We start from the raw sequence: 26,776 nt of genomic DNA on the forward strand, positions 1-26,776 counted from the left end.
CAATAAATATTTCAAATAAAGACAAAAAACTCACAAAAATTGTTAAGCTGATAACATTTTCTATTTCTTTAATTAATTTAAAACTTACTTTCCATTAAAGTACAGGATAAGCAGGATAACAAATCTGACTAAATCATCAGTGAGTACATTTTTGTGATTAGTAAAAAATGATATTACTATAATTAACTCAGATATTTGATTTCATGAGAAATAAAAAGATTGTTTACTTTAGTTGTTGTTCTTGTTCTTCTCTTGTCAATCCATGCTGCAAAACAGAAACCAAATATCAAAATGAGGTGAATCGGTCAAAAAGGAGTTCTCCTGTTTAAGCGTTTTCATTTCCTTTTTCTGCAGCCATCTGAATAGCAACACACTGCCAAAAAAGTTTTTCCATTTGTAATACAGATTTGGTTAGAAATGTACCTTAGTAGCAGCAAAAGAAGCGGGCATTATTAAGACTGGTGTCATCCCCTATGCCCTGAGGCGACTCCACTTTTGTTTGGATACCACAAATCCCAGTTCCACCACAAAGTGAGCTCCAGGAACTTTTTGTTACCTTTGAGAGAGTATCGGATGTGTGGTTTATTGTGAGTTACTAAATATCTTATGTTGTTAGCAGTGCTATCATCCAAGGCCCATCCCTGATAACTTTGTACTTGCAGTTGGAAAGATGTTAGCACTCCACTGGGGCACCAAAGGTTCTGTGTCCAAGACCCCCAGCTGTAAAATCAACAGTTACTAATACTAATACAACCATCACCACTAGTACTACTGCTACTACAAATTATTATTATTATTACTATTATTATTATTAGTAGTAGTAGTAGTAGTAGTAGTAGTAGTAATATGGGAAAAATTGTCAAATGCTAAGTAAATAATACAACTTATCAGTTCAGTGGTTTAAATCATATGACCTATGGTTTTCTATTCTTAATTATGACACTGAAACATTTTCTTGTGTATCATATGCAGGTCCTGTAGGTCTTGTATCTATGCATATAATATTTAGAACATATTGCATGCCTTATTTCCTCTGTATGCAATATTTCATACATGGGCAAGAAACACACACAATGTTTAATTTTTTTTTTACCTTACATCAGATCTGACAGTTGTGTAGCTCCCATCGTTACCGTTGGAACCGATGGGTTTAGAGCAGTAAAGAGCGATTCCATTTAGGGCTGTGTCATAATAAATCCCCTGATATGACTCAAACAAAAAAACCAACCAAAGAAACAAAAATACTTTTGCAGTTAAGATCATTTTTAATTTAAATTAAATTTGCAGGATGTTTTAATCTGTGCATTTTACCCAAACTATACCACTCCATATTGCAGAGTGTTATTGTTACAGTCTGTGGCTCACTGGTATCATTCAACTCCTCTTTGCTTTACATGGTTTAATGCATTGTTGACTGTTACATCACCATTTAATGCACTTATAAAAATATAATATCTGTAGTTAGATCACAAAATGTGATGTTGTATATTATAGAATATTGCAAAAATTGCTAATTAGTAATTACTAACCCTTGAAAATGAGTTGTACTCACCTTGAGGCTAAAGCCAGTAGCATAGGTGCCTGTAGGACACCACTCTGAAATTCCCTATGTTCCCCAGATGTGTCCATTAGGCACAAAGATCGAACAGGGAAGCGGGCTGATAATTTTGCTTTGTGTGTCATTGCAGAGGCAAAACAAGCACAAAATACATTCTTTTAGATTGAGCTGAAACTAGTGAAACTTTTATCAGGTAATCAGAATGATTCTCCCTGCAAAAGTGCTCATTCTTACTGCACATGCTACTGTTTATAAACTCTACCTAGCCAATCAGTGCAAAGTATGATATCAGTATAGACGGCAATTATCACATTTTTTCTTCAAATATTTGGCATTAATCTAAGTAGAAAATGTTAAACTGGTATAAGTTCATTAGTTCGATTTCTTCCTAGTTCAAAATCATTTGTGATGCAAAGGACTGGCATCCCATAGTTTGTTTTTACTATAAATAAATAAACATGGAACTATTAGTAAATATTAACTTATGCAAAAATGAGTGTGTGTGTGTGTGTGTGTGATGACTGCAGTTAATTATGTTTGTTGCATGTGTTGGTTGTCAGCACACTGACTTAATTGTACTGTATGGTGTAAATCTTTAAATCACGGACTGCTTACATAACACAATTTAGTGAATAATTTAGTTCTGAATGTATTTTGTGAAAACTGAAGTTTTGTGATATATTCCATGATAGTACGTCAAAAATAAGTATTATTATTATTATTATTATTATTATTATTATTATTATTATTAATAATAATAATAATAATAAATAGAACATATTTTGTAATACAAGAAAGATTTACCAGAAAGGATAATGAGCATAAATAATAGAGTGTTTTGTCCTGTCCTAGTTATGTAACACTGTAGAGATGTTAAACATTTCCTTGTCCTTCACGTCAATAAATAAATTAGATTTAGTTACTTAGTTTTTAGAGCTTTTTTGTTATATTATACATTATATTGTATTTTTGGGGCAATTCATCTAAATGCAATATACCACAGGAAAAAAAAATAGAAGCTTGTTTTTACTAAATGACTAAGAAAGAAAGAAAGAAAGAAAGAAAGAAAGAAAGAAAGAAAGAAAGAAAGAAAGAAAGAAAGAAAGAAAGAAAGAAAGAAAGAAATGAAATACTGAAATCTCTTATTTGGTACATGATCCTTTGTGAAGGCCTTTTTACTTTGAGATGTCTCTAGAACTTGACTGGATTTCACTTGTGGCAACTTGAATTTGCACATACTTGTGTTTATATAATCACAGTGTGTATATGATCACAGTGCAGGTCATGAAGTGCAAGAAACTGTATGTCGATCTCCGTGATTAAACTGTGTTGAGACATGGATCTCTCCAAGTCTAAAAAGCCATATAGAAGATGCTAAAAATAAAAGCTTTTCAACAGCAACAGTATTTTTGAGTAATTTTAGTTTTTGATTTAAATTTGAATAATTCTAAACAGTAAGTTTATTGTTTATAACAGAACTGATATTTTTACATTCCTGCTCCAGTGTTCCATGGTTCTCCTGAAATAAAAGATAAAAGAATGGTTATATTGCTTAGTATATAAATAAAACTGAACTCTGAATTGGCCAACTGGAAAAACCTTTCAGTTTAAGAACTACTTACTTGAAATCTCACTGGAATGGAAAACTAGTGCTCTTATGATTAAGAAATTGTTTTAAATAATATTTTCACTATGGAACAATGGAACAGTTTAGGGTGATTTTTTTGGTTACATTCATTTTGTTCATTTTCACTTTAGGTATTTGTTCCCTGTAACACTCCTAATCTCTAATTCTAACGATTTTTGCTTAGTCTACGTTCTACCCGGATTTTTATGCATACCATGAACATATGTGACGCTAACTGATGATGTAAATGATGGAATTTAAGCCACAGTTCCAAAAAACACTAGATCTAATTACTGTAGTTTGGGAACCAAATTGCCTGAGAACTATAATCCCAGTTTATTTCCTTGTTACTGAACACTAAAATATATTCCTGTAATGTAAAGAAACATTTTAGATTGACGTGGATTATTTATTGTGAATCTGATGGTTGTCAAATGAAACGTGGTGGACAACTGACACACCCTTCTTTGTTATTTGACACAGCAGATTCCAGAAAGAGATAAAAAAAAAGGGTGAAGTTAACATGTCTGAGTGTTTCCATGTCAGTTAGTTTTATTCATTCATTCATTCATTCATTCATTGTGTCCGGAGCCGGGTCGGGGGGGCAGCAGTCTAAGCAGGGCTGCCCAGACTTTCCTCTCCCTAGACACTTCCTCCAACACTTCCCGGGGAATTCCAAGGTGTTCCCAGGTCAGCCGAGAGACATAGTCCCTCCATAGTCCTGGGTCTTCCCCGGGGTCTCTTCCCGGTGGTGCATGCCCGGAACACCTCCCCAGGGAGACGTCCAGGAGGCATCCAAAACAGATGCCCGAGCCACCTCAACTGGCCCCTTTCGATGTGGAGGAGTAGCCGCTCTGCTCTGAGCTCCTCCTGGGTCACAGGGGACAGAGCTCCTTGCCCTATCTCTAAGGGAACGCCCCGCCACCCTATGAAGGAAACTCATTTCGGCCGCTTGTATCCAGGATCTTGTCCATTCGTTCATGACCCAAAGCTCACCCTCATTGCTCTTTTAAAATTGGCAAAAAACTGTACTCAAAGCAAGTAATTGAGGAATTCTTCATTATCTTCTTCTTCTTATTATTATTATTATTTTTATTTACTTCTTACTATTATTATTTTTTATATTTTATGTAGTATTATTTATTTATTTATTTATTTATTTAAATTAATCAAATAATTAATTAATTTCAATTCAATAATTATTTTTTACTTCTCATTTCTGCAAACAAACCTGCAGTTCCAAAGGTGAAACCAAACCTTACCCTTACATAATTACTATAAATGCATTCTTACAATCATGTGAAGGCCTTAATTTATTCCCATGTCAAGTGGAGACTGCTGTCCATATGTCGACATTAAAAACTGCACGTTCATCTCCTTCTAGTTTAGTTTAGTTGTAGTTAACATGTGCTATATTACTAATAGTGCTCAAATTTAACATAGATTAAACTTCCAATATCATGATCTTACATGAACATGAAACATTACATTCATGATTGAGATGCAGGGAAGTAATTAGTGTTCTTTTTTCTCACTGAATCCTAAACCATTTTTCTAATGAACATGAAGGAATCATGTTGTGTTTGTCAAATTGTTTTGTTTTTATAAATTTTACTAGGATTGCAACACGTTACCACTATCTTGGCAACCTTCAGTCCTGGCATTCATGTCAATATAATTTGTAGATGTACCACATATCTAACATGGTTGCGGACTAAGAACACCCAAACATTACAATTGTATGTCCTAATGTTGGTGGCCATTTTAACAGGATAATGTGCACTGTGCACCACAATATTTGTTCAGGAGTGGTCTGTGGAACAGACCGCTCTATTTCCATGTTTGCAGTTCAATCATGGTACTAGATATAACAGCACCTTCAGAGGGCTTGTGGAGTCCATGCCTCAGCGGGTCAGAGCTGTTTTAGTGGCACAAGGGAAGATAACCCATATTAGGCAAGTACTCTTAATGTTAACATAAAAACTGGTTGAGCTGTAGTTCTTTTCAGAAACACTGACGTTAAATTGAAGCTACATTACCTCAGCTACATCTTTCTCTACAATGGTATTTTAATACCTAAGACATTTATTTTGTTTGTACCAGCTCATGATCTTATCTAATGAATTATTTCCCAATATATAAACAAACTAGTTGCCAATGTAAAGCACCACATCTCTGACAGCATTGCAGGGAAACTGAAACTCGAAGACCATTCCTTGAAATGTAGTCAGGCTTGTTTTTGTAGAGACCTGAAGTCAAGTTTGGGAAACATTCAAACCTTAAATTAAGATTATGTAAGATGCCAGAGAATTTATAGATTTAAAAATAAATCAATAAAAATCACCACCCACGTTTATATAAAGCAAGAAATTTCAATAAATCATGCAATAAATCATTTTCTCAATCAAGGAGAAAGGAATGTCAAAACATTATTATCTTCTGATCTTATCTTTCTAGTTTTACTGTGGTATTTGTTCACGTTTATTGTCATGTTCTTCACGTTCATCTGCTTGTGCCAATAACTGGGAGAGCAATGAAAGAAAATCACAGATATTCGATCCACCTTTAATGAGTTTATTTATTTTATATTTTGTTTTATCACAAACTGGTTTGAGAAAAGAGTATATATAGTTTACTTTTTATACTACTATAGTAGCATGCAAGTGTCTGAAGTTACAAGATGAGAGGCAAAAAAACAAAAACAGAACTTGAAATGCTTTTGGAGTTAACAGATTACAACCCAGTTAAGCAGATTTTGGAGCAACATGATAAACAGTGTTCTCCACCACCATCATTAAAATACACCGACCAGACATAACATTATGACCACCTTGGCCCCCTGACTGGTCTGAGGCTATGCAGCCCCATACACAACAAACTGAGATGCACTGTGTATTCTGACACCTTCCTATCAGAACCAATTTCAGCGTCTCCCCCAATTTGAGCAACAGTAGCTCTTCTGTTGGATCAGACCACACAGGCCTGCCTTTCTGTGCTTCAATGTGCCTTGGCCGCCCAGGACCCTGTCACCAGTTCACCATTGTTCCTTCCTTGGACCAATTTTGATAGATACTGATCACTGCAGACCGGGAACACCCCAGAAGAACTGCAGTTTTGGAGATACTCTGATCCAGTTGTCTGGCCATCACCCCAAATAAACTCCCTTAAATCTTTACGCTTACCCATTTTTCCTGCTTCTAACACATCAGCTATTAGCAAACAATTATTTGCAGCAGAGGAATCGCACATCATTTAGCGATGTGTCATCTCCCACACCTTTTGGTTCCTCTACCACTGATATTATTTGCTGCTGTATCATCCCAGGTGGTTCCTTGGTAAGTTTCCACATGCAGCTGAAAACTTTCACATGCAAATGTAAACTTTTTAATATTTAATATAATAATAGAGTTACACCACTGAATATCACACATGCACATTGTTTACAGTGTTTGCTTGTTAAATTCTATAACTTTTAAGGCTGCAAAAACCATACAAAGAGTTTAAGTGGTGATTTGTAAAAATATTTGTGCTGCTGTCAAAATGTGGTTCAGTCCACATAACCTGTATCACCACCATAAAGTGCTTTAAGACACTGGTACAGACATACATCAGGAGCATTGTACCAGCCACCCTTTGATTAACACAAACCATGCCAACAGAGGATGCCATCTCCAATGGTATACACACCACCATTACCCATCTTCAGAAAATGTATGTCAGATTGCTGTTCCATTGAACAAAGTGCAGCATTCAATGTAACAATCCAAAGTAAACTTCTCTCAATGCTCTGTGACCTAGACCAGCCTGCCTCTCTAATCAACAGCAAAGAAACATGGTGGAGAGAGTGTCAAGATTCCTGGGTTGTGTCTGGATAAGTCATTTGACAAAGCAGAGTGCACCAGCAGACCATAAAAGGCCATTTATGTCACATTGCTTCAGCTTCTTTGTCTTCAGGAAGTGCTCTCTGTATGTTTATATTATATGTTTGTCCCGTCTGTCTAGATTAGGAAAAAAGAAGACATATAGAAAAGATTAACTCAGATCATGGGTCTCACAGGTTGAGTTGGGGCAATAGAACAAGAGACAGGTCTTGGATTTCCCCACCTTGGCTCTGGAAGCTAGCTTTGCAATTTCTCCCAACCCAAACGAGGAAATATCATTGTCTTCATGGAACTCTTAGGAGCTTGATGTGGATTATGATGAGTGGTGTGCCACTAAATTGAAACCCTGTTGGGCCACATCAGCCCTTATAGGGAAGGCCTACATGGCCACAGATCAAGTCAGTGCGGTGCTGTACACAATGGCATATTGCAGGTGTTCCAGGCTGACCTGCTAAAGGATCTTATCTGTGGTGAGGGGCTCACCAATGAGGTCCATACTCTGCTAAGCCATAGCCCTTCATGCCACAAAGCAGATGGCTCATGCCATAGGTCATTCCATGGCTGTATTGGTTGCCACGGATGTGATAGAGATAAAAGAAAAGGACAAAACCATTCTTTTAGACTCAATGATTTCTCCTAAGGGCCTGTTCTTTCATCACTTCAGCAAGGAGCTAGGACTAACAACCAGTAGTCACTGACCCCAGCCTTGCCTGCTGAGGCAGGAAAAGAAGCCTAGCTTTTCAGCCTGAGCCCCCCATGTAATATCTGGGTGGCCGACCAGTGCTTAGGGGCAGGCCTGCCAGGCAAGAGAGGACCTGGGGTTGGTCATCTCAGCCCTGTGGACCAGAAATAATTCCTAATGCCTGTATGGCACTAGCCTCTCTGGGGCTGGATGCCATGGGATATCACCCTTTATGTTGAGGTATATGTTGCACTCATTGCTGCTCACATGCCTGTTTTCTGGTCTCATGCTTTCTGTGAATGAGCCAATAAAGTCAGCTTCAGAGGAGTTTGAAGAATGGTAAGAGTTCTATCAGTTGCCCCCTCCTGCCTAGCTTCTGCTTCTGCCCTGCATCTCAGGGTGCAATATGTTCCCAAAAAGCCGTATTATGGCTGGTTATCTGGTCTTTCTGCAGGCCTTCTGCCACAAGTGGAGCATGAGAGACTGCACCTGCGGTGCCCAGTTTGGGTTCTTAGCACTTAGTTACCATTGCTCTTCCCTTTTTGTCTGTTTTGGTGGCTGCAAAAAAAGCAATTCAGTTTCTCTGCAGTGACTTCTGCTGTGTAGTGGTGATCTCCTAGGCCAATGAGGCACTTTGCTTCGAGGAATCAAGACTTACTCCACTAGGTGTATTGCCTTGTCCAGCAATCTGTCTAGGGGCGTTCCCCTCCAGGATATTTGTGCTGGTCCTCTTTGCACACCCATTTCAGGTTCTATAACCTGGACTCTCACAGGGCTGGTGCTCTGTTCCCAGCTCGTTCATGTCCTTTCATGACCTCCAGAACTGATATCTCCCAACAGGTGGTGGTGTTGGTATTTCTATTTAAATTTATTTCCTTTGTGTAATTTGAAGCAGTCTCTAGCAAAAGAATTTCATTTGGGATTAATAAAGTTCTAATCTTAATATTCTTATATCATCTTAAACTGATGTAGTATTCACTTGTTGGTCTTCTCAGACAAGATGGAATGTGGTCTGGCAGCCGCAGTGGTAGTATCATTGGACACATTTTAAACTTGTTGGTCTTTCCAGATATACAGTATCAATCATCAGGATGGAATGTAGTCTGGCAGCCACAGTGGAAGTACAATTGGAAAGGTTTCACTTGTTGGTCTTCTCTGACAACATAGTGACAGGCTTATCAATCATCAGGATGGAAAGTGCTCTGGCAGTGGTAGACACCTTTCTGACACGTTCCAACCACCTTCTAAAAAGCTTATCTGGTGAATTCAGCCACAGTGTTAGTACTTTGGACAAGTTTTCACTTATTGGTCTTTTTAGACAAGATAGTAACAGTCAGACATACAGACTGTTACTGTGTTGCCTGTTAGACAGTCATCATTCTTTAATTGCTGCCATCAACAGCTGCTACTGTATGTTTACAAGAAGCCTCTTATTGCTTACATCTGCTTATTTGCAAAATGGTCAATTACAGACTGCACAGAGGTCTTCGCTATTTTATGTCCTGTAGTGTATTGTATTGTCTGTGGGCATTGTCTTTTGTCTCGCCCTGTCTGCACATAGTGTGTAGTACATAAAGTTGCACATTATGCACTTTGTGTGGTTAGGACAACTTACTTTTCAGTCCATAGCTCTGTGTTGTTTCGTGTAGCCCTGTGTTGTTTCATGTAACACCATGGTCCTGGAGAAACATTGCTTCATTTCACTATGTACTATGTCAGCTTTATATGGTTGAAATGACAATAAAAGCTTTTTGACTGAACTTGACAAAAGCTTGTCTAATGAGAGCATCCATGAGATCAACTCATCTACTAAAAATTATTATGACACTGCACAGAATTCAGCAACTAGTGTCCTGCTTGTGAACCTCAAGAAGGTAGACAAACCCTTTGTTTCCAGTGGCAAACACTGCAGTTCATCAGCACCATGGACCACACCTCTTTGGGCCTCATAAACAAATTACAGTACCTTTCAGACAGGAACAAAGAGCTACTAACTTCCACAATCCAACAATATCTTGATTTGGGATCAATCGCTTGTGCTAGGGTACATCAAGACCTATCCGTATGAGCAAGTGCATTTTATATGTGTAATTTATTTGTGTTTTTGGCCAGATAACTCTGAAATGATTTTATTACTGCCCAAAGTCATGAAACCCAAATTTTTAAAATCAGTTTACTGACACTGCAGTGTTCTATGAAAGCCAACTATCAGTGTGTGTCAGATGGTGGCTAACACTAACTAACTGTTCACTTGTTGTGGAGAACCATGGTCCATGGTGGACATAACACCTGATGAGGAGTATCTCCTCCTCAGGGGCATGTACAATGTCTGCACTTCAGTATGTGAACATTCTCCAGATACTCTAAACTTATCATGAGGTCTCTCAGTTTAGCTGTCTTTTCTGAAAACCTTTTTAGGGCATTTCTCAAATTAACTTATTAGAATAATGATGTATAATAGTGGTGCTTTGACAATCATAACTACATCTTTTGTTATATCATTGATAGGAACTTTATAATAAAGAAAGTTGAAGAGGCCAGATGCTACAGAATGAAATGTATTCTCAGCTTAAAAAATACAGAATAAATAGGGATTCAAAACACATACATTCCAGTGTCTGTACTGCGGCATAGTCCGAACATGCTATGTCCGAATAAGCCATGGGAATCCCAGTATGATGGGTTGGCAGGGGAGGAGATGACATAGAAGGCCAGACGCTCATGATGAAATAACCGGAATATTGTGAGACAACAGAATACTTACATTAAGACTAAATCTTGCAGCATAGAAACCCAGTGGACACATTTCTTTAAGACTCCATGTGCCCCAGCTTTGCCCATTATTCACAAATAACAGTGACTGATAGGGTCTGTGAGCTGAGCTCTTTTCCTCTTTACATGACATCCATATAACATCAGAAAAACACTAAGTGTACAACAAACTAGCCAAAGCATTGTTGCTGCCTTGGTTGATTATTACTTTCTCCCTCTTCTAATTCTCTACTTGCAGTTTACAGATGTTCCAATGCAGACTTTGGTGATATAATATTTTGATTATTGATTTTTCTAGTTGAGCTGTTTCAAACCTTGATTGAAGACAAAGTTCAGAAACAAAAAGACTGATCCTAAACCTTAATCCCTAAAGAGATATCTAGTGTTAAACCAATTCTATAACAAATAAACTCTCCATTATTTGAAATAGTTTACTTTAATTATTTTGCATTTCCACATCTTCTGCCAGGTTTTTTGCTGTTTGTTGTTTAGACCTAATTAGCCTAGTCAATCGCTAGAGCCTAGTTACTCACATGGAATAAATGTACTGAGTAAAACATCAACTACCCACAACTAAAAGAAATAGCTGGTTTCACTGAAATAACATCTCATATTGTCGCAGATTGTTATGTAGGAAATTTTAAATAACAAATAAAATTGATATAAACTAAATAAGTAGAAACAAACATTGAAATAAAGTAAAGAATTAGAAACAATGAACAACAAAAGCTATGAGCCTATAAGACTGACTGAAAAAGAGTGATTTTGAGGAAGTACACCCAGCTAACCCAGATGGCAAAAAATGGAAGTTCATTTAAGTCAGTGCACAGTCAGTGGAAAAAAGGCTAAAACCAGTAAGGAAGCAATGGGGTCATTTTTTGGTCTAAAGGAAAATAAAGGCCAAGAGGGCACACATAAGTAATAGGAATAGGAATAACTCTCATTTTGAATGTACTTTGTTCTCTGCATGTATTCTATGATTTCTAGGATATGAGATTTATAGCTTAAGGTTTATGGCACCATAGAATATAACTGCTGGGATTAGAGGAATAAGAACACATGAACATTTAGAGACAAAAAGTGGGGTTGAAAAATGGCAGTCAGAAGAATTAATCACAGCTAAATTGTAGAGGAGACAACTTACATGATTTTCAATTTCCCTTTCCTGAGGTCAATTGGACTGAGATACTGAGAAGACTCTGATGAACTAGAAACCTTAGTTCAATATTGTGAAGACTAGTAGAAGATCCAAGAACTACTAAGCTACCATTCCCTTATTTCAATTCATAAAAGACCCAGACAAGGGGGACAACGAACCCCTAGGGCAGATGGTGCAAAAAGTAAAGGACAAAGGATGAGAAAATGAAGCATTTCGAAAATCATCATCATCTGTAGCCGGGTCACGGGGGCAGCAGTCTAAGCAGGAATGCCCAGACTTCCCTCTCCCTAGCCAATTCCTCCAACTCTTCCGGGGGATTTCCAAGGCGTTCCCAGGTCAGCCGAGAGACATAGTCCCTCCAGCGTGTCCTGGGTCTTTCCCAGCCACTTCGCACTCGGCTGCGAACTGCCCCAGCACACGCTGTAAGTCCTGGCTCAAAGGAGCCAACATGACAACATCATCTGCAAAAAGCAGAGATGAAATCCTATGGTCCCCAAACCGGACTTGCTCCACCACCTGGCTGCGCCTAGAAATTCTGTCCATAAAAATAATGAACAGAACCGGTGACAAAGGACAGCCCTGGTGGAGTCCAGTGTGCACTGGGAACAGATCTGACTTACAGCCGGCAATGCGAACCAAGCTCCTGCTCCAGTCATACAGAGACCAAAAAGCCCTTAACAGAGGGCCATGGACCCCATACTCCCAGAACACCTCCCACAGAATGCCACTAGGGACACAGTCTAATGCCTTCTCCAAGTCCACAAAACACATGTGGACTGGTTGGGCAAACTCCCATGAACCCTCAAGCACCTTGTGAAGGGTATAGAGCTGGTCCAGTGTTCCACAACTAGGATGAAAACCGCATTGTTCATCCTGAATCCGAGGTTCGACTAAAGGTCTCCAGTACCCTGGAATAGACTTTCCCTGGGAGGCTAAGGAGTGTGATCCCCCTGTAGTTGGAACACACCCTCCGATCCCCCTTCTTAAAGAGAGGGACCCCGGTCACCCAGTCCAGAGGCATTGTCCCTGACTGCCACACTATGTTGCAGAGACGTGTCAGCCAAGACAGCCCCACAACATCCAGAGACTTAAGGTACTCGGGGCGAATCTCATCCACTCCCGGCGGCTTGCCACCAAGGAGCTGCTGGACTACCTCAGTGACTTCAGCTTGGGTAATGGATGAATCTACCTCTGAGTCCTCAGCCTCTGCTTCCTCTACAGAAGGCGTGTCAGTGGGATTGCGGAGATCCTCTAAGTATTCCTTCCACCTTCCGACAATATCCCCAGTCAAGGTCAGCAACTCTCCACCCGCACTGTAAACAGTGTTGGCAGAGAGCTGCCTTCTGAGGCGTCAGACGGTCTGCCAGAATTTCCCTAAGGCCAACCGATAGTCCTTCTCCATGGCCTCACCGAACTCCTCCCAGACCCGAGTTTTTGCTTCCACAACCACCCGGGCTGCAGCTCGTTTGGCCTGCTGGTACTCATCAGCTACCTCTGGGGTCCCACGAGCCAACCAGGCTTGATAGGACTCCTTCTTCAGCTTGACTGCATCCCTTACTTCCAGTGTCCACCACTGGGTTTGGGGATTGCCGCCACGACAGGCACCAGAGACCTTGAGGCCACAGCTCCTAATAGCTGCGTCAACAATGGAGAAGGAGAACATGGTCCACTCAGACTCAATGTCCCCAACCTCCCTCGGAATCTTGTCGAAAACTCTTCCGGAGGTGGGAGTTGAAGACCTCCCTAACAGAGGGTTCAGCCAGACGTTCCCAACAGACCCCCACAATACGGTTGGGTCTGCCAAGTCTGTCCGGCATCCTCCTCCACAAGCAGATCCAACTCACCACCAGGTGGTGATCAGTTGACAGCTCAGCCCCTCTCTTCACCCGAGTGTCCAAGACATATGTCCAAAGGTCACACGACCACAAAGTTGATCATCGACCTCCGGCCTAAGGTGTCCTGGTACCACGTGTACTGATGGGCACCCTTATGCTTGAACATGGTGTTCTTTATGGACACTCTGTGGCTAGCACAGAAGTCCAATAACAGAACACCACTCGAGTTCAGATTGGGGGGGCCATTCCTCCAATTCCTTCCATAACTATGGAGTCCCCAGTCGGGGTGCCTTCTAGCACCCCTCATAGTGTCTCCAAGAAGGTTGGGTACTCCACACTGCTGTTCGGCCCATAAGCTGAAACAACAGTGAGACCCCTATCCCCTACCCGAAGGCGCAGGGAAACCACCCTCTCGTTTACTGGGGAAAACTCCAACACATGGCGGCTGAGCTGGGGGGCTATAAGCAAGCCCACCCCAGCCTGCCGCCTCTCACCATGAGGCACTCCATGTCGGTAGTGTGTAACACGGTTCGAGCACTTTTATAAGTTGCTGAAAGCCCACATCACCGATCACAGAAAATGGCTGCAATTCTTTAGCAATTATTATATTATAATTATTTTTTGTGTCTCTTGGAACCAGTTGGGTATGAATGCTGAAGGAATCAGCTAGGGACTGTTACTTTTTGGATGCCTGTGTTACCTGCTCTGCCATCCTGCTTCCAGACAGTGATATCATGGGGTGATGGAGCTGCAGATGTGCAGTCATACTGGAAGTATTTCCATGTCAGTAGGTAACTCATGTGTAACAGTGCTTGCACACAGTCATTTTGTTTTGTTTAGCATTTTTTAATCAGCATCATAGTCAACAACAAATCCGAAATGTTCCCACACCAAAGATTTGAAAGATAGCGCTGCTTCCTCGTATTTCTGTCTCATTTCACCGCTCACCATGGTTAGACTGTGAAATCTGACACCAGCATCGCAAGCATGGTTACTGCCCCTAACTTTAGCGCTCACTGATTGGATATTTACTCGCAGGGAGGCATGTCTGTCTCAGCCCGTAGACATACAGTGCAGGCAAACAAACAGGCAGTTCACAGAGTAATAAAACGCATAGTTATTATTATTAAGGAAACAACTAAAAAACCACAGTTAACATACGCGTATTGAACCGTGGAGGCCGTACCGAACGGTTCAATATTATATTGAGTATTGTGGCATCCCTAAGGAGTTGGGTTCCAGAGCCCCGGCTGTGCGTGGAGGCGAGCCCAACTATCTCTAGCCGGTACCACTCAGGTACTCAACCACTCCAGGTTGGGGCCCCGGTAACGCCACTCCGGGCAACATAATGGTCCTTGTTTTCTTCTTTTTCATGAGGGGATTTGAACCGCTCTTTGACCCATCACCTAGGACCCGTTTGCTTTGGGAGACCCTACCAGGAGCACTTGGCCCCCGACAACATGGCCCCTAGGCTCATTCGGGTACTCAATCCCCTCCACCACAATAAGGTGGCGGTTCAGGGAGGGGCATTTAAAAAATGTTAAGTAGTAAGTGTTCAGAGCAGTGGAGAGTCCCCTCAAACAAACTCGGATTGACATAATGAAGGAAAGAAAGTAACAACTACTTGAATGAAATAGGACTACCCACTAACACACCAGCAGCACCAGAAGCAAGTAAAATGAAATGGGGAATACCCTATCAACAGCTCACTAAAGGAATTCTGCAGTCAGGAGAGAGTCAGTCCAGTACCAAACAGTACTTGTACAGACAAATAAATGAATGGTCACCAAGGAACATCCAGAACCTACCAGTGTCAAAGAGACTCAAGTGTAGAAATCTTATGATGTGATAAATCAAAGGTAGAAATCTTATGATGTGTAACAGCCCATTCTGCCATGAGCAACTATGCCCCAATATGGCCCAAGGTTGGCCCATGAGAGGCCAGGGACAAGGTAAAGACCAGAAAAAAGCAGAAATGCTGGCAACTGGAGGTGAAGATGGCCAAGAGGAGCCAGAGGGAAAGTACATGCAGTATGTCAAAACACTACATCCAAGAAAAGAACCAACTACTATAAATGGTGTGTGATTAGTCCTGTTTAAGATTGACACTGGTCCTACATTCTCATCTATAGGCCAGAAAGACTCCAGAATCCCCCTCTCACACAATTAAAAACAAACAAACAAGCAAACAAACAAAAACACTGGCTTCATAGGGACAATACAGATATTGAAGTTTTCGGAGGCTCAGACACTAATGACTGAGGATGCACAATAATATATATATTATTATTATATATTATTATTATTATTATTAATATATATATATATTATTATCCAGCATTGTGAGGACATTTAACAAATATATATATATATATATATATATATATATATATATATATATATATATATATATATATATATATATATATATATATGAGCAGTCAATTCATAGGGAGCAGTGTAGAGCAGATTTGTTAAATGTCCTCACAATGCTGAGAGAAAATGGTCGTAAAATCAGTATAGGAAAATCACAATGTAATACCTCAGACAGTAGAACAAATGCTTTCCTTTGGGCATGGTAGGCTATGACTTTATCGAGTGGAAACACCCCACAGTAAAAGTGCTACATTTGCATTAAAAATCGCTCCTTTATGTGCCTTAATATACAGATAGGGGATCTAAAAGGAAAAGAAAATGCATCCCTCCCAGGACCCCAGAGATGCACGCATTGATTAAAATGTTAAAAAATGATGTTTTCTTTGTGCCAGCTCTGGCTGATGCTGACAACAGTAAACAAACTCAGTCTCAGAGAAAGGCCCAGGTACGCAAACTCATTACCTATCTTAGTATTTCCCCGATAACATGGGAAAGGAAATGCCGTATTATTGTGGGTAAAGCGGAAGCCACCTTTACTTACCAGAAAGCTTCTTCTATCACTATAGGACACCCAACTATTCTATATATCACCTATGTTCTGCACGTGCTTCTAACAAACCCAGTGTTTGTGACCTGCGCATTCAATTAAGACAAGATATGATGTGATCCTCTGTGCACCAGATCCAGAACAATCCAAAGTTGTCAGACAGTGAATCCAGCAGACAGAATGATAACCACTTTAGAATGTGAACCACATGGCTGTTAACTTATAATCTTTAATGGGAGCAATGGGAAAGAAATGGGAGCAAAGAAAAATAACCTCATGGGGATTTGGCAAGGGCCACAAAGCTGCTTTGTTACTCCCCTGTCTTTTTTATGTACAGTAATTGTGCATGGTGTTGACCATAGCGCAAGGTGGATGCCATTTCTGGTCATTCCTAATTGACCACATATTAGCAAGCTGCAAGAGAACAGATTCTGCAAGTCTCCAAAAGAACACATTCTTCAACCAGGATTGTACATGTTTTTTGTAAATATGACAGGTAGTGGGGAAAGTAAGAGGTATAAAAGGTACACAGAGACTAAACTGGGTGCAACTGGTTTGCTTTCATGAGTATGCACATGCAGACTAACCGTATCATGCATCTAACTCCACATGATTTGCTTACAGGTCGACCTATGCCTGTGCCACATTTGAGGGACCCTACAAACAGCCCCCACTCGATCAGCTGAAAAGAAATTGCTAGCTATGAATCACATCTAACCCAAATGCACATAATTCTGGTCCAACAGTTAAAAGGCACCACAGAGGCAAGGAAGATTGCATGTGACAACAATCTGCAGAAAGTAGGACCCGAAACCATAAACACCCCCAGAAACACCCAATGGCTCACCAACAACTCCGTCAGAAGGGGTCACGGTGATATTCTAGTAACCTCTCCACCAAGCCTACATGATGAAAAATTACACAAAGGCAGAAGACATCATATCAGACATCAGAAAGCTCCAAGAGAACCCTCACATACAAAGGATTGTGGTTTGAAGTGTAATGCAGCCTTGTATTTATGTTTAGGATAATATCTATAATTTTATGTTAGTCTAATGAATGTTAATGTGTGCTAAAGAGACTAATGAATGCTGATGTATGTTTAGGAAAATTGGTGTCCAGGTGAGAATTTTTTGCACATCAATTGGTATGACAGGGTTTTTTCACTCACCTCTGAACTCAGTTACTTCTTACTAAATTAAAACGATCATTGTTTTAAGAAGATACTTTGTGGCTATTAGAATTGGGTTTTATAATCTATGATAAAGACTGCTGTTTCCTTGAGGTAAGCAATGCAGGTCTGCCTGTCAATAGGTAAGGTTTGTGACTTTGTTGTCACATAATGCGGAATATGTAGGAAATTTTAAATAACAAAAAATGCTTTAAACTTTCATATTAACTAAATGAAAACTTCAATTTAGTTAATATGAATGAAAAACATTCATATTAACTAAAGAAGTGGAATATCATTGAACAACAAAAGCTATGAGCCTTTCAGAGGAAAGTGATTTTGAGGAAGTACAGGCAGCTACCCCAGATGGATTGCAAAAACAAAAGGAAGTTCATTTAAGTCAGTGCACAGTCAGTGGAAAAAGCCTAAAACCAGTAAAGAATTAATGGGGTCATTTTTTGGTCAAAAGAAATAGAGAGAACACACATGAGACAAAGTAATAAAAATCATAATAAACATTTATCATGGTAAGATACATGTAAGAAACCATCACTCCTTTACAAGTAAGGCCTCACAGTGCATTGTTGTAGAGTAGGATATATTATGATATGCACACAATATAGAGTAAACTAATAAACACCATCACTAGAGAATAATAATATAGCAGGCCTACTCATAAAGCAGAGACAACAACAACAATACAACATTATAAAAAAAATGGATGAGAATAAAAAATATACATATGTAAATTTAAATGAACAAAAATAGAAAAATAAATTGAAAAATAAAATAAATTGTATGCACAGAATAGAATAGAATAGAATAGAATAGAATAAGATGTACTGGGATGTAATGTGGTAACAAATGAATATAATTACACATATTTTTATTGCACAATGGGGGGAACATTTAACTGTTCATATGGTGGATTGTCAGGCGAAAGAAACTGTTGTTGTGCCTGGCTGTCCTGGTATTTGGTACTGTGTAGCGCGGCCTGATGGCAAAAGTTCCAAAAGGAGATGGCTTGGATGTGAGGGATCCAGAGTGATTTTCTAAGCCCTTTTCCTCACTCTGGATATATACAGTTTTTGAAGGGTGGGCAGGGAAGCACCAACAATCCTTTCAGCAGACCGAACAGTTCTCTGTCTATGTCTATGTTGTTATGTCTAACAACAACAGTGTAGTTGATAGTCATATATGTTACTATTTGGGGAGAGATTTAAAAACCTTTTATCTTCACATGGAAATACCAATGAATGTAAGAATATGCCAAGGTTCTCCCTCTTCCCTTATTTAATTTAATTTAATTTAATGATGAATTGAATCATTTACATTGTGTACTCTTTTAAATGGTTTAAATTGCTGATCTAGATTTCTATATCATTACAGGAAAATATATTTGAACATATTCAAGATTAGGAGATTGTTAAGCTCTAGTTTATCAAGAACAATAAATATTTCAAATAAAGACAAAAAACTCACAAAAATTGTTAAGCTGATAACATTTTCTATTTCTTTAATTTAAAACTTACTTTCCATTAAAGTACAGGATAAGCAGGATAACAAATCTGACTAAATCATCAGTGAGTACATTTTTGTGATTAGTTAAAAAATGATATAACTAACTCAGATATTTGCTTTCATGAGAAATAAAAAGATTGTTCTGTTTAGTTGTTCTTGTTCTTATCTTGTCAATCCATGCTGCAAATAGAAACCAAATATCAAAATGAGGTGAATCGGTCAAAAAGGAGTTCTCCTGTTTAAGCGTTTTCATTTCCTTTTTCTGCAGCCATCTGAATAGCAACACACTGCCAAAAAAGTTTTTCCATTTGTAATACAGATTTGGTTAGAAATGTACCTTAGTAGCAGCAAAAGAAGCGGGCATTATTAAGACTGGTGTCATCCCCTATGCACTCTTGTTTGGATACCGCAAATCCCAGTTCCACCACAAAGTGAGCTCAAGCAACCCCCAGTACCCCAGTTCATACCAGCGCCTTGCAACACCTGGCCTGTGGAGCACTTGAACCTGGAATTTTAAGTTATAAATAAAGCTATATATAGCTTAATATTTTGGTAGTTCAGTTAAAAAGAAACATGATCGGAATATTACCAAATAAGTTATAGATCAAATGATTTGTGAATACCAGCTCCTTTAAAAATTGCTTTTTTGAGATCATATTGGATGGGTGGTTTATTGTGAGTTACCAAAGAGGCACTGTCCAAGACCCCCAGCTATCAAAAACAAGTTAATACCACCACAACCACCACCACTACTACTATTATTATTATTATTATTATTATTATTATTATTATTATTATTATTATTATTATTGAAAAACCTGTAAAACACTAAATAAATAATACAAAAACTTTTTAATGATTTAAATTATGACATATGGTTTTCTATTTTGAATCTCTATCTTGTATCTATAAATTAAGTTTTAGTACATATCGTATGCTTTGTTTTTCCTGTAAATGAAAAATTTAATACATGGGCAAGAACACACAATGTGTGGTTTTTTTTTTTTTACATTCCAACAGCAGATCTGATAGTTGTGTGTGCTGTTACAATTGCAAATTATTTAATAGTGTTTGTTTGAGTGTATTTAGTGCCTCCTAGTGGCCGTTCTAGTTATTTTTCTCTGTAGTGATGTCACAGGAAGTAGGCTTATTCAGATTAAAAGACCACATGGCACCACTTTGTTTACTATCTCCAGCTATCTGTAGATGTCCTACCTGTACAGTGGCATCGTCTTTATATATTGTATTCTTTATTGGTTAATTGATTTATATGTATGTATATGGAGGCTGAGATTTGTTTACTTGTAATGTTTGTAAAAATGTAATGTCTTGGATCGCACTATACAGTTATACAAGCTTCACATCTAAGCACAGCAATCTCAGTTGTAATTTGTTTAATGAAGGAAAAGAGCACAAGGTGCATTGTTAATGTAAGAGTGTTTTATTTCTGTTTCACCCTTTCTGAAGCCAATAAAACTGTGGACTTGCATCTAATGCCTTCAGAGTCATGGTTGAGGAAAGGCTGTCTGGCTGTCTTAGTGCACTATTTACAGTGTGAACAGAGGACAGCATTTAGGGCTGTTTCATCACTCCAAATCCCCTGATATGGCTGAACCTGAAAACAAACAACCAAACAAAAAAAACATACAGAATAAAAACCTACTTTAGTCATTTGTTGATTTAATTTATTTGGACAGTCATTTAAACTGGGGCTTTTACCCAAACTATTCAACTCTGTCTAATGGTTACTGTTACACTCTTTGACCCACTGGAATCATTTAGCTTCTCTTTGCTTTGATTACATGGTTTAATACCAGTGGTGGGCCGTGCATTTCACACCTAGACTTTCACTGGTGTCCTACCTGAATTAATCCACCTCTATAGCATCATTATAACGCCACGGCAATAGATACTAATCAACCGTTAAATAACAAAGTAAAAAAGAAATTAGGCTACAGTATTTCACACCTCACAAGGAATACTCAATTTTATTACGGTTACTTTTCTCAAAAAAGACATTCTTCATGAAGTATCCAGCAAACTGCAATCTCCGAAGGATGCAGCATCCGAAATGAGACGTGGCGAATATAGAAACAATGTATAACAGTGCATTGTGTCACAGGCTCTTGTGAACATGAATAAAATTACATTACATACAGCAAAAAAACAAATTAACACAATTCAGTCTCACAAGTTTCCTTTCACTGCAGCAAAAAAAAAAGAAAAGAAAACCCAAAAGCATAAATGGTTCTTGAAAAAAAACTAATTTGAAGAATCAAAAGGATTTTCTTGAAAAGTCCTCCTTGAAAATCCATTTGTAAGGATGTCTGCGACCAAATCGATTTTTTCCTCCTCTGTCAGCCATTGTGAGTTAAAATATATATATTTTATTTAGTATGTGCGGTTCGCTGCCTCTGACTACTCCAATTATCCAATCAAGAGACTTGAATTGTTGACGTAATCGTATGCCTGCTAGATGGCCCCAGTGACGCCAATTCGAAATCTGATTGGTTAAGCGAACAGTTTCTATGCCACTTATTTTAAGCTACGGACGCCTGCACTATTGATTCTGAAGGCCTTAAGATCGGGCAACACGATGTCAGCCACTAGCTGAAATATGATTGGATAAATACTCTTTAAATATACACTACTGGAAGCAGCGCAACCAAGAGAAAAGCTATGAAATGTAGAAAATAGACTATTGGTAATAATTTAATACACATTCATGGAAAAAGTTATTAAATATATTAAAATGCAAGTCAGTGATTCAGATCACTGCTGTTTAGGCCAGCAGAGAAGGCCTTGCTGGCCCTGACGGTCCGCCACTGTTTAATACATTTTGACTGTGACTCCACCATTTATTACACTTTTTCTAATATAGATAACTGTAGTTATATCACAAATGAGCTGTACTCACCCTGAGGCTAAAGCCTGTAGCATATGTCCCGGCCTCTCTGAAATTCCCCACGTTCCCCAGATCTGTCTATTAGACACAGAGATCAAATTGGGAAACGGACTGATAATTCTGATTGTGTCGTTGACACTTGCACACTCCCTGAAGGAGAGCATGAGCAGAGGCAAAACAAGCACAATACATTCTTTTGGATTTAGCTACAACTACTGTGAAACTGTTACCAGTTAATCAGAATGATTCTTGATGCAAAAGTGTTCATGCTGACTCCACCTAGACAATCACTAATTATGACATCATTATAAACTGTAATTAACTGAATTAATTAATTCAGTTAGTAATTAATTAAGTAATTAATTAATTAAACTGATTAGTTCAATTTGCATCATTTTTAATACAAAGATTTGATTTCAACTTAAAATATATTTTTTTCAATAATAATGTGATTATGTAAAAATGTACAAAAAAGTAAGGGTAGCGTAATGGTGGACCGGGTAGAGGTTCCTCCTCACACGTCCAGGGTCACTACTGTTGGCTCTAGGTGTATTTATGTGTACATGGTGCCCCGCAATGGATTGGCATAATTTATTTAAACTACAACTAAATAAATAAATATGAAATTAACATTAGTAAAAATTTGTTTGTGTGTGTGAGAGAGAGAGAGAGAGTGTGTGTGTATGATGACTCCAGTTAATTATGTTTATTATGTCACAGATGCAGCATGTGTTGGTTGCCAGCACACTGACTTAATTGTATTATATGCTGTAAATCTTTAAATCTTTATCTTTAAAGCAGTCTGCGTACATAACATTTGACTTGTATTTCTGTTTCAATTCAACAACTGAATTCTGAATAATTTAGTTTTGAAAGATTTTGTCACTAAAATCTACAAACTAAAAACTAAAGATGTGAGATGTAAGACACACAAACACACAAACACATACAGTAATGTGAATGATTCTTGAATTGCATGAATTTGTGTATATTTGTTAGTCAAATTTTAAAAAAATTGTTCTTCTCAACAAAAAAACTAAAATGTATTACACAATAATGTGTCGATAAAAAGTATTTATATTCACTAAATTCTTCTTCTTCTTCTTCTTTTTCTTCTTCTTAGTATTATTATTATTACACACAAACAAAGAGTCAAACAAAGCAAAAGCAAAAGTAAAGTTTTCTTGGTAAACATTTCCTTGTTCTTTTGATCAATCTGTAAACAGTAAACAGTGATATATTAGACATAGTTACTTACCTTTTATGTAAAAAACAACTTCTTGTGCCAGTGGTTGGCAAATGGATGTGATTCCAAAAATATTTTTGAGTCTTCAAAACTTAATAAATTTGTCTTGTAGTTTATGATATTTAGAAGCCAAGGTTTCCCAGCAGAACATTGCCCAAAGCATGATACTGCCTCTACCGGCTTGCCTTCTTCCCGTAGTGCATCCTGGTGCCATGAGTTCCCCAGGTAGGCGATGCGCACGCACCCGGGAATCCATGTGATGTAAAAGAAAATGTGATTCATCAGATCAAGCCACCTTCTTCCATTGCTCCGTGGTCCAGTTCTAATGCTCACATGCCCATTGTTGCCGTTTTTGGCAGCGCGCAGGGGTCAGCACTGACTGGTCTGCGGCTATGCAGCCCCATACGCAACAGACTGCGATGTACTCTGGCACCTTTCTATCAGAACCAGCATTAACTTTTTAGCAATGCTCTGATCCAGTGGTCTAGCCATCACAATTTGGTCCTCGCTCAAATCCTTACTCATGCCCATTTTTCCTGCTTCTAACACATCAACTTTGAGGACAAAATGTTCACTTGCTGCCTAATATATCCCACCCACTAACAGGTGCCATGATGAGGAGATCATCAGGGTTATTCACTTCACCTGTCACTGCTCATTATGTTATGGCTGATCAGTGTATATAGTCCCTCAGATAGTATTAGAACAGCAAGTCCTGATCTTTTGTTTTTGCTATAAAGAATAGGCATTGCTCTAGTTCTGAAAGAGTGTGTGTATGTGTACATGGTGCCCTGGGATTGACAGGCATAATTTATCTGAACTACAAACAAATAAATAAATATAAAATTACTGTATGTAAAAATTTGTTTGTGCGTGTGTATATGTGTATGAACAAGAGAGAGAGAGAGAGAGAGTGTGTATGATGACTCCAGTTATCTAAAGTCAAATGTAATAAAAATATTATGCTAACATGTTCGTTTTCTCTTGAGGTGAGTGTTTTGTGTAGAAGGAGATTTATATTAAGAATCTCTTTGTCAAACATCGTTGCACTTCTCCCAGGTGCCCAAGCTACTGATTTTTCCAAACCTGAATTACGGATATTTCAGTTTCAAGGTTTTAAACTCAATTAAATATTACAGAAAATCACAAACAAACTAAAATTTGCATAATTTTAGATTAAAGATAAATTCCCAACAAAATTTTATTGTTTTCTTTTGAAATTTTTTTTTAATTTTTGGAATTTCTTGACGAAATCATTTCAATTCCTTTCAATTTCTTTAATCATAAGAGACATATATATTGCAGGTCATGATTATATTCATGAAGACAAATCTGTATCCATTGTGTGTACTCATTTTTGTCTGCCAGAGATAAGCACTGAAAGATTTGGATCCAAACTAGTATAATTATACACAAGCAAATGATCCTTATGTGATGAAGTGCAGGAACAACACCTGCACTTGGAGGTGTGATTTCCCCTGTGTTATCTATTTAAAACAATGAATAAGAATTGTTCATCATAAACCTGATAGAGTGAGATCATGAGAAAGAAAATAGTCGTAATCGTAGTTTGAGTTGTCCTCTTCATTATCTCTGTAACACACAAAAACAAATATATGAGTCCCAAGTTCATGTTTTCTGAGGACATTCATGTAAAGGTATTGCAGAATATTAAAAACGTTCTTTATACACTGCACTGCACTGTACAATACTAATACTCTTATATGGTCCATTAACTGCTAAATTAGCTGTAACAAAGTGGCCAGTGAGTGGATATTGTAAGTGAGTGACTGCAAATATAAACCTACTGAACTCTATTCTGCACTGCCAGGACACTGAGGTCTCACTAATACGTTACTTGTACATGCGTTGATCATCCATAACATTATGACCACCTGCCTAATATTGTGTTGGTCCACCCTTTTGCTGCCCAAACAGCCCTGACCCGTTAAGGCATGGACTCCACTTGATCCCTGAAAGTGTGCTGTGGTATCTGGCACGAAGATGTTAGCAGCAGATCCTTTAAGTCCTGTAAGTTTCAGGACTTAAAGAATACTTACAAGACTTAAAGGATACTTTTAATAGATACTGACCACTGCAGAATGGGAACACCCCACAAGAGCTGTAGTTTTGGAGATGCTCTGATCCAGACGTCTAGCCATCACAACTTGGCCCTCAAATCCTTATGCTTGCCCACTGCTTCTAACACATGGACTTTGAGGACAAAATATTCACTTGCTGCCTAATATATCCCACCCACTAAAGCCTAGTTTACACTACAGGATTTTAAGCCCGACACATCAAAGAGGTGTCCAGATTCAGATATCCGGCATGTTAAATATCTGGGACGGTCGGCCGACTCGACATCACGTGGTGTCAATTGTAGCTACGACCTCCAGCCAATGAGAGAGCAAGTCAACAGAGTTGAGAGTTGTTGTCAGATCGGGTGGTGTGCTACCCCCTCTTGTGGATCATTTACGAAGCATCGCGTAGTGTGAACACCACAAGGACAAAAAGACATACAGTGAAGTAGTCTGAACAGCAAAGCGATCTGCCGACGGTTAAAGTCTTGTAGTGTGAACTAGCCTTAACAGGTGCCATGATGAGGAGATCATCAGTGTTATCTATCTATCTATCTATCTATCTATCTATCTATCTATCTATCTATCTATCTATCTATCTATCTATCTATCTATCTATCACTTCACCTGTCACTGCTCATAATGTTGTGCCTGATTGGTGTAAATTACTTCTACATATTTTACAGTTAATAATGGTATAATGTATATATTTTAGACACTGACTCAAGTTTGTTGCTTGGAAAGAGCTGCATTATATTTATAAATTGTGAGTCATATATTTACTTAATGCCTTTAATCTTTAACTCTGCTTTGACTGGTTTGATAATGAATGTACATGACATAGCAAAGCATTTCTTCTTTATTTTTTATATGAAGCTACACCATTAATTATGAGTAGTTACATTTTTTTAATTATTAAAAAAAAAATTAAATGCCTTTTTTATTCTTAAAAACAATGGCAAAAAATGTACTTTGCATTTAGAAATTCGACTTTTCTAAAAACAATTGTAAGGAAAATCATTTTATGTCTCATGGTGCAAACCTTATTAAACGTACCTTACTAACAGCAGTAAAATTTGACGTCATTAAGAGCGGTGTTGTCTCCTGGACCCTGTGGTGACTCTACTTTGGTTTGGATTCCACAAATCCCTGTTCCAACACATTTTTCACTCCATCCACCCCATTCTCCCCAGGACATGCCACTGCCGGTCAACTGTACCCCTCCAGTGCATGAGAACCTGTAAGGTTGTTGTTGTTTTTTATTTAAGAAAGCGCTCTGCATTATACCTTTAAGACCTCTTAAAAAATGTATAAGCAATAATCACAGTTTATAAACATAGGTCCAGAGGACTATTAACAAATTCTAAACACAGTTATAAGATATTATTTATACAGCCTTCCGCCTACAGTCTACA

General features: G+C 38.4%; 1 protein-coding gene across 1 annotated transcript; it reads right to left on the reverse strand.

Moving 5' to 3' along the window:
* Nucleotides 1–62: 62 nt before the first annotated feature.
* On the reverse strand, nt 63–23,536 carry LOC131369152 (vitelline membrane outer layer protein 1-like). Its single transcript, XM_058415617.1, has 8 exons — nt 23,458–23,536; nt 22,098–22,227; nt 10,566–10,579; nt 1,543–1,596; nt 1,094–1,205; nt 597–720; nt 424–556; nt 63–265 (listed from the first exon to the last, which is right to left on the reverse strand). Exons 1-7 carry the CDS (start codon nt 23,534–23,536, stop codon nt 425–427), a joined length of 645 nt encoding a protein of 214 aa, XP_058271600.1. The 3' UTR covers nt 63–265; nt 424.
* Between the last annotated feature and the right edge of the window lie 3,240 nt (nt 23,537–26,776).

Source organism: Hemibagrus wyckioides, linkage group LG18, assembly GCF_019097595.1.
Source record: "Hemibagrus wyckioides isolate EC202008001 linkage group LG18, SWU_Hwy_1.0, whole genome shotgun sequence".
In the NCBI taxonomy this organism is placed as follows: domain Eukaryota; kingdom Metazoa; phylum Chordata; class Actinopteri; order Siluriformes; family Bagridae; genus Hemibagrus; species Hemibagrus wyckioides.